The 10,123-nt window shown below is 34.1% G+C and overlaps 1 protein-coding gene across 1 annotated transcript; it reads left to right on the plus strand.

Annotated features, from left to right (window-relative positions):
- Nucleotides 1-1,625: 1,625 nt before the first annotated feature.
- LOC133801732 (uncharacterized) lies at nucleotides 1,626-2,615 on the plus strand. Its single transcript, XM_062239990.1, has 2 exons — nucleotides 1,626-1,995; nucleotides 2,180-2,615. Exons 1-2 carry the CDS (start codon nucleotides 1,659-1,661, stop codon nucleotides 2,527-2,529), a joined length of 687 nt encoding a protein of 228 aa, XP_062095974.1. The 5' UTR covers nucleotides 1,626-1,658; the 3' UTR covers nucleotides 2,530-2,615.
- The last annotated feature ends 7,508 nt before the right edge of the window (nucleotides 2,616-10,123 follow it).

A 10,123-nucleotide genomic window follows, 5' to 3' on the forward strand; every position in this document is an offset into this window, starting at 1 on the left:
ATAACAATATACATAAATTATGACAATAAATTTTAAAAAAAATATTTAATAAAACTATTAAAGTTATTATTTAATTTATAATAGTTAGTGAAATTTTAAATAAAAATAACATTAATTAATTGAGAAAAATTGTTCAGAAAGATTGATAGTAGAGACAAAAAAAACTATCTCTTTCTTTGTTTTTATGAAAAGAAGTACTGCAGAAAACAAATTCAAAGACATATTGAACAAAAATGCAAATACTAGAATTGAATGGTCATTCCACCCGTTTTTAAATGGAATGTTGATTAAAACACATTAAAGAATAATGTTTCCTACATAATCACTTTTCCATTGGAACTTTTTGAACCAAACAAAGGAATGGCAAAAAGATTATTTGCTTTCCATTCCTTTCATAACCATTCCTATCAACTAGGGGTGCACACGGGTCGGATTTTCGGGTTTCGGGTGCATGGGGTGGGGTTTTGCGGGTTTCGATGGAGAAAAATGGTACCGAAACTGATCCGAAAAATTCGGGTTTTCTTGAGGTTTTGGGTTTGATTTCGGGTTGGACTGGGCCTATTGGGTTTTGGGCCGAAAAGCCAAATTTTGCCAAAATACCATTTTTTTACACTTTTTTTCAAAAATACTATTTTTTTTTTCTTCAGATTTCGAGTTTGATTTCTGGTTGGGCTAGGACTATTCGATTTTGGGCCAAAAAGGCAAATTAAAAAAAAAACCATTATCGTACATTTTTTTTCAAAATACCATTTTTTGTTCAGATTTTGGGTTTGAACCGGAACCCGAGTTTAAAAAATTTCATACCCGAACTTGACTTGACTTTTGTCGGGTTTAGGTCGGATTTAACCCGAATCCGACGGATTTCCCCAAAAAATGAGTTTTCGGGTTGCGGGTAGGGCGGGTTTTGCGGGGTTTTCGGGTCAAATGTTCACTCCTACTATCAACCAAACTTTCTCTAAATTTTTTGACTTTATAAATCAATCTAAAGGGTGTAAATGTGTTCACGAAAGTGACACCTGAAAGTGAAGTCTCGTATTGATTAGTTGGCCTATTACTAATTAATAATTACAAATATTTTTGCAAAACAAAATTCTCTTCAAGTTTTCTTTAGAATTTGTTCTGTGTCAATTTCCTTCTTTCATATAATTGTTAAATAATAATTAAAAATTTTAAAAACAAGAATTAATAATCCAATTTATATAGAATTTTCAATTTGTAAATAAAATTAATTAGATTTATTTTCTTTACAGATTTTTTTATTTTGTAATCATAAATTTTAAATGCAATTTAATTAAAATACAATCAAATTTGAACATAATATTCCCCCATTTTCCCAATGATTAACTTGCAAACCTGTGGATGACGTCTCATCCTTCCTTCAATTACACCCTATCAATGAAAGCATACGGACATGAGGTGTCAGTAATCATTCGTTTTTCCTCAGCATAGTATTCGAAATATTATTTACTTCTCAAATAAGCTACCAGCTACACACGTTACGAAGGTGAATAGACACATTTCATTAATGTCTGACCACTAATCGACACCATTGGCCACAATTTAGATATTTCATTTACTAAAAACCTTTTATCTTCTCGTACCCTTGCATAACCATTATCCTCTCTCTCTCACTCAATTAACCTCCCACACACTCTGCAATGCCGATGGCTTCCACACAAAAAGGATCCCGAAGGGGCGACTTCGGTAGAGGAAATCCATATAATTCTACTGATTCTTGGACATCCGATGGTTACTCTGAATTTTCTGGGCCAGTTCAAGTTTCCTACGAACAGCCACCGGATATCCGTCCTAAGAAAACTGAATATGTCAAACGGACCTCCTCCTTCCCGGACCGTTATATTCAAAACATGAGGGGGAAAGAGTCTGTCGTTGACCTAACCGCTTCATCTGAGGAGATAGGTCCACCAGAACCTCGCCATACCAGTAAATCGCAGTCAAATCTCCCAACTGGTTTTGGTTCAACCCATAATCAAGGTACGTAGTTATTCCCAAGTTCAGTCACTGTTTTTGCACACCAACTTCAAATGGTACATTCCTTTACTAGCTAACTTTGTCCATTTGCATGTTGAAGGGACTTGTCCTCACTCCAGTCCTCACACAAACTATGATAATATGCATAAAACACTTTGTCTAATAAATTTGTTACCAAAAAATGCAGGAGTTCGTCGCCCTAAAGCAGACAATCAGACGAATTCTTTTAGGCCACGGAAAGGTGATTGCACTGGAGATGATTGCCTTCAAGCTGCTATGCACGACGAAGACCTGTTGCAGGAGCCGATGCTCTACATGAGCCCTGATATCTTCCAGGCAATAACAATGGCTAACATGCGAACAATCCAAGAGGAGCTGGCTAAGTGTAACCAGAATCTGAGTGACATATCCGAGCGTCTCCCACCAGCGACATATGGGGCTGCAATAGGTACTTCTAAGGAGAAGGGGGTGACCGCTAAACAAATTACTATGACACTCCGCCTTTCCCCAAGACTCCTATTCCGTAAGTCAGGTTAGTGTTGCACTTGGAAGCATGGAAAACCTACAAAAATGGCTTTTGGTTGTTTTGTTTTAATGCATTCTGGGTATCCAAAAACATCAGAATTTTCCTAATCTTAATTAGTGGGTAATGCTTTTGTATGTGTAATGCTTCGGACTCAAGTAGCATGTATTTTGTATGGTTGATGTTTCAAACTCCAATAGGAGGACTTTTGTATGCTTACCTTCGTACAATCTTCTTAATCTTGCAATAAGCATGTACATGTCTATTTTAGTTGAACCTTTTGCTTTGATATTTCTTAACCGTACAAGTGTAAAACTCGTGTGAGTGATGATTGCTCGACAATAGGTGCTTAAATGTCGTCTTAGTTCCTATTTCGTCTAAGATGGCCAATTAACTGTGTTTGGAACATGTAAATTGAGTTTGCACAATCTCACCCTTGCAAAAATGTAACGTATAACCAAGGGGTATGTGTTGCTATTCGTTACGATATTAAATGAATTATTCCAATGATCATCACAACAATTTTGGTTTATAATTTTCCATTTGATATACAATTGATTTGCCAAAAAATTCTTCCACCTCCCAACCATATTATTGCCATATATAATCTAATTATTAAAATCCCAATTTAGGTGGTGTAAGGTATAAATTGAAGGATTTTTTGATTTTCAGTTAGTACCATATTAGTTTATCCGCTTGTATTAAATTTAATAGTCATTTCTATTTCATTCAGATACATTATATGTGGAGATAATAATATAGTGTAACAAATGTAATTACTTATCTTGCTTACATTCGACAACTTGTTGACTGATTATGCAAATAACTTCAAGTGAATATTTTGATTTGTTCCCCCATATTCTTTTGTTTCTCAGTTACAGGATACACTCGAGATTTATTTTTTTTGTTCGTTATTTGATTTTCATCTTTTTAAACTAACTACATCATTTATACAACTTGTTTTTTCCCAACCTTATATTGAGATTTTTTATCTTATGTGAAATTACATTGCTACACTTAAAATAATGACATACAAATTATATTGCTCAACATACTTGGTCAACAACTTTCACCAAACTACATTTGACCCTTTTAACAATGAATAACAAGTAGATTTCCTTACTATAATGAGTTCTATATTTATAGGTCGTGTCCTTTTTCTTAATTTCATATTCCATCTTTAGTTTCACTTTATTATTATAATCTATGAACCCTTTGTTGTTGATGTTACTATGGTTTTCATAATTATTAACTTCTTTAAGGATATATTCAGATTATTACACTGACTCAATCAGTTTAGTCAATCTTTATTTGAAAATCATATCCTTCACAATGTCATTCTTGAAAGAGACTTAACTTAGGGCTTTCAAGCAATCCCTGTTAATTCAACTTCTCCCCGAAACTTAGGTTCCAATGATACCCAAGCTTTCACTGGCAATTGGCTTCCTTCCTTGTTCAAGTACAAAATATCTTTTCTGTGTTCAATTCTACAAAAAAAAAAAAAAAAATTAGGGATCTACAACAATCCCTGCTTCCTACATCAAATCGAGCCTCCGACATACTCTCCATTGCACCTCCCCCACCAAAATATGCCATCTCCCACAATCGAGGCTCCTCACAGTTCAAGATTTCGGCAAAGACGAGCCTCTGCATCAGCTCCTCCATCGCTTTATAAGATTAAATATGAATACAAGTCAGACCCAATAACTCATTCGTATTGTATATAAAAAATAAAAAGACTTCCAAGAATATATATGAATATAAGTCATGCCCAATAACTCATTCGTATTCTTGGGTGCACCCGTGTGGTAGTTTTAGGGGGGTGCACCCGAGAATCACCGAAAAAAAAGGATGAAAGACAAATTTGGTATTAAAAAAAAAAGATATGGAGGAAATGGAAGAAAAAATAAGTAAGGAAAAAAATAAAGAATAATTAAAAAATAAATTAGTTTTAAATTGAAGAAAAAAAAGTATATATAAAAAAATTACCTTCAAAATCAAATAAAACATAATTATGATAAAAAAAATGTCGCATTGTCATATTTTACTTAGCTACTAATTGTATTTTCCATACTTAAATTATTTCTTTAAAAAAAAATTGCAATACAAATTAAGAAAAGTTCAATTCCCATATTTTTGCAAATTAATAGTATGAATGCCCTATTTTTAAAACGATCCCTGTTATAATTGGTATAAACGTAAGAGTGGGTACACGATATGAGATAAGGCCCACTATGCTTTCTTTAAAAAAATTGATTCATAGTAATATATGGGATGATACTAACATTGAAAAACCAAGGGTTATTGCATTACAAAATAAACAAGCCTAACAAAAAAAAAAAAAAAAACGGCCCGTTAAAAAGAAAAGGAACAAAAAAAGACATTACATAAATAAGCCCCATTTCACTTCACTGTAACATACCTGTTTGTGCTGTTCTTTTCTTTCAGGTTAGGGTTCTCTCCATTGAATCATTCCTTATGGTATGTTCGTCGGCCACAGAGCGCATGACAGATATTGGAACTTCACGATGATGACAATTGCACTGTGAGGGATCTCCAAGACACACTCAGGTACGATTAAAAAAATCATGGCAGTGGGGTACTGTGAGCTTTTATATTGTCCTAAATATATCTAATTCTATGAAACTCTTTGTAGATCTAAAGTTGGAACCAATTAATTGTTGGCAAGAACAACAGATGGGTATTTTGGGGGCAAGATATAGCAGAAAAGTTGGAATCCTACTCCAATGAAAAGTATGGTGTGTCACAACAATTCGGTCGAATTAACAGATTAGCAAATGGGTATTTCGCATTTCACAAAATTATTATGGAAGAAGTATTCTCATTTATCACTTTGCCTTCTAAGGTTAGTAAACAATTTTAATATTTTTGTGTAACATTGTAGGAAAATTCAAATTGAATTGATTGACGATTCAATAGAAATCAAAATACACATACAAATCGACTCACCAACGTATCTAGTTTGAATGAAAAAAGGAAGAAGCTTATGCGACGCTATGGACACGAAGAAATCAAAACCTCTGTTGCAAAAGGATGATGATTCCTCCTCTTCTAATGGTGCTACCAAAGGAAGCAACACATTATACCAATACATGTATACAACAAGGGCAGCACGGTATTCGAAGGCAATATGAAAGTCCCGCAAAGAAATCAGTGGACACCATCAGATTAAATTTGGAAGGACACATTTCATATCAGGTCATAATAAATAACCCTCCAATTGTTTTATGAGAACACATAATTTTAAAATGCATGTCTCTAGCTTGTATCCTATAGCTCCTTTTTTTTTTTTTTTTAAAATAACTGTTAGCAGAAAGTATGTATTTGTTCTAAGTTTAAATGTTAACTCAATGAACTAAAAAAAACATCATTTAGGACAAAGACATTCTCATGGAAGGGGCTGGCGACTCACAACTCATAATGGCATGGTATAATGAGCTACCAAATTCAGTACGAGATCGAGTTCGAGTCACGGGATTCCAAACTTTGGTAGATGCCATAAACCAATTAGAGATGGATGGGGCACTCATACAAGCTCTTGCAGAAAAATGGTGGGATACAACACATACCTTTATATTCGACGAACTTGGGGAGATGACAATGACTCCAGTAGACTTTAGTGCCATTGTGGGAGTACCTGTGTATGGTAAACCTATACAAATGGATAGACACATTCATAGGAAGCATGAACTATTGAAAACTTTAGTCGGCGAACCATTAGCTAGTGTTGGAAGACGAAGGGTAGAAATTGGGTGGCTATATAAGGCGTACAACAAATGGCCACTGAAAAATAGTGAAGATTGTGACATTGTAGCTAGAGTTTTCATTTTAGCACTACTTGGGTCCACTTTATTTGCGCTTCCAAATAAGTTAGTGCATTTGTACTACTTACCATCTATGGAAAACATTGCAAATATAGCCAACTTCAATTGGGGGGGGGGGGGGGGGGGGCTGCATTAGCTTTCTCGTATCAGCAAATGGATGACTTGTGCAGAGAAAACACACACTGAATCGGTGGCCTATGGAAAGCTTGGGAGGTAAGAGCCGTAAAACCATACAAACTTTAATCTCGTATCCTATCTATAACATGCTAAACATTACCAACATTTGTAAACTCTTCACAGGTTTGGGCAAGGGAGTACATCCCATATGTGCGTGTAACACCCCAGTCAATATCCTCACAAGTGTTTCCCCGGTAACTATTATGGAGTAGTTTCCCACCACCAACCATGGAGCGTGAAGAACTCTTGAAGTACTATAGGGGAAAACTTAGCATTCTCCCCTTGGACGAGGTAAAATACTATATAAGTAAATCTAATTTTTTGTTAAGTGGTGAATACTATATATGTATGTTTTGCTTATGAAAAAGTCCAACCCCATATATGATTCAGGTTAACTTGTCACCATGGGGAGAGGATGAAAATCACCCTTACTATGTTGCACAAAGTGAGGAAGCAAATTCTCGTCGCATACTACTAGTTGGCCCAAACGGTACAGAATGGTACTTAGGTGAGCGTGTCACAATGCAAAGTTGTGGAATAATTCCAAACCGTATTCCAAAGCTTCCACCAAAGTCAATGCTACTAACTGACAAACTAGTTATCATTACAAAGCCTTGGTGTCTGATTGGGAAGCCAGCATCTAAGTACTGGGAAGAACCAACAAAGCAGAATTACCAAAAATACAAAAGACAGGTTTTGGCCCAACAAATAAATATGACTAAGGTACACACTTTCTCTTCTATTTTTTATAATACATTTTTCATCAAAATTTTCCAATCACCCAAAATGAATAAAAAAAATAATGCTTCTTTATTTAAATCCTTAATGCAGAAGCAATCGAAGGAAAGTAACCACAAAGACAAAGACACCCTTCCATCATTCGACGATGAAACATCTAAAACAGAAGTAAGTAATTACTGAATCACTCCTTATAGTAACTACTTTATTTTCAAAACTCAGCACCACTTCCGTGTTATACTTTCAGATTCAACTTGTCACCGCTAAAAAAATCCTACAAACAATAGACGGGGTTGAAGACTAGTTAATAAAGCATATGAGAATGACCTCTGAGGCTCTCCAGCATTACAAGAATATATTGAAAAATGTCTACAAATAAAAGGTAGTAACTGTCATTTCACATTTTTCATTACAAAATTACTCCAATCTTCATATAAATAATGAAAAACCTAACCATTTCCATAAATTATTGTTAGTGACAAGGACATGGATAAAATTCAGAAGCACACAATGACAAAGAAGCTTTCACCCAAAGTGAATGAGATTAGAATAAACCAACAAAGTAATCTAAACGGACTTTCCCAATGAATGGTCTCATTAAGTAACTGATTGTTGTATTCTAATCAGTTGGACGCGTATATCACAAGAGGAAGTATTGAAAAAGTCAAATATTATACTACATATGATGAAAAATGGTTCAGATCAATTACTTTCATTCTAATTAACCTTTTCTTACGTAACACAATTCACCCTTCTGTTACGCTAGCAGAGCAGATTCAACTAACTATAACTAGAACCCTGTGTCCGATCATATTGGAAAGAAAACTATCCAATCTCACGTTATAGTCAAATTATTATTACAAACTTTTTAAAATATCATTCCTTACAAAATAGATAGAATTGAAGTAGGACTTAGTTGTATTGATATTTAATAATTATGCTACAAATTTTAAATTACACAACACCATTTCAACAATAACATGTTATAAAAAGCCAACGTAAAATAATATTTGTCCAAATTAAGTGTATAATGTTTTCTGGTGTCATTTCTCCCAAATTTGAAACCATTTGTGGTGTTAGGGCCAAATGACCTAATTTTTTTTCTTCTTACCAAACTACAAATCATTTTACCTTGTACATATTATAGAATCTTAAAAAAACCTTAAATGAAGGCATTACCTACCAAGTGGCACACTATCTCCAACTTCTTAAAAAAATATATTAATACCCAATAAAACTAATTTAAGCCACAAAGGCAGTTAGATACAACATTAAGTTAAAATGACTATGTATATATAGGGGCAGCAATGTTATTGATGTGACTGAAATTGAACAGCTCTTTCCATTAAAATATCTCATGCCTTGTTCAAACATGAAGTCAATATTCTTCCACCAATAAGTTCCCTTTCAAACTCGTGTGTCACCTGAAAAAATAAAGCAAAATTAAACTTTCACCAAAATATCAACATAAAGTAAAAAAAATTACAAATAAACCAAAACTAATGTTAGTTGGCCCTAAGCGTATCGGTCTCCCGGGGACGTATTCCTCTAAGTCTTCTTCCCCTTCCACCAACAAGCCCTGAACAGATTCTTGTAGGAGCATCTTCATCAAGTACACGCTACAGTCATAATCAACACATTCCTTTCGATGGGAAACAGGTTCAACAATGTTAAACCCCTTGAAAAAATTTGTGTCTCCATAGATCATACTCAATTCTTCACGGAAGGCATGGTCTAGGGACGACAACTACTAAAAAACATGAAAATCAAAACAGGTCTTAAACAAATAAAATACATATTCAACAACTATACAAAGTATTCTCTAAAACTTGCACACTAAATTATCTCTACCCACCATAGTGTAGATTATACCAACTGAGAGGTGATAAGAAGGAATATTAAAACTATCAAAAACATTCACTTTCTTCTCCAACATATTTGAGACAATAAAAAACCAATGTCTCTTAACCAGCAAAGGAACACACACCTGTAAAAAGTGTTCAATCAACGCAAATAATTAATTTTTCACTAAAACAAATCTGTAATGTTTGAAAAATTATAATTTATCATAAATCTAAAAAAAAATTTACCTTCTCACAATGCATAAGTTCTCCACACCACTCAACCCATTTACTTCTATCACTCATAGTGCAATACGATCCAGGATCAGGCCGCTGGTCAAATGAATTTCAAATTTACTAAGCACCAATACATTAAAACTCTTTAATTTCAATAAAATCTAATATACTACTGAAGATACTCACAGATAATGCAGTTGGGATCCACCAAAATTTCATTTTCTTCCCATGCCTATCAACCTCCACTGCTGATAAAATATCCACCAAACAATTGACAACCTTTCCAAATATAAAAGGAAACTTATGATCTAAAAATGGTCATCCCACATGCTAACAACTACATTGTATGAAGGACGATAAATGACACCCTTACTCTTGTGCTAACAAGGGTCTTCTTAACCAAACTCAAAAAATGTCGCCTCCGACCAACTACTCTGTCTCCCACAAAAACTATCTCGCTGAGAAATTAAAATAGTTATATTAATTTGTTGGACATCATAATTAAATTAAAAAAATATATACTTTTTTCAACAAATTTCTAATTACTTTGAAGGCATCTTAGGGTCCATCACATAATTCATTAGCAATTTCTCTACATCGCTCCTACTCTCCAAACCTCCCAATAAACCAAAATTAAGTACCATCGCAGAAAAAGCCACAGATTTATTACTATCCTGCAATATAGGACGAAAACATTTCAAACTCCTCGAACAATTATAATCAAATTATTCATTAAATAAAACTAAAACAAAAATAATTACCTTCCGAAA

This window comes from Humulus lupulus, chromosome 9, assembly GCF_963169125.1.
Source record: "Humulus lupulus chromosome 9, drHumLupu1.1, whole genome shotgun sequence".
Lineage (NCBI taxonomy): Eukaryota > Viridiplantae > Streptophyta > Magnoliopsida > Rosales > Cannabaceae > Humulus > Humulus lupulus.

Bases quoted from the DNA above. Each gene is read 5' to 3' on its own strand.
- LOC133801732 (XM_062239990.1), top strand. From the start codon at position 1,659: ATGCCGATGGCTTCCACACAAAAAGGATCCCGAAGGGGCGACTTCGGT. The intron at 1,996-2,179 runs GTACGTAGTTAT...CAAAAAATGCAG, and splicing joins TGGTTCAACCCATAATCAAG to GAGTTCGTCGCCCTAAAGCA.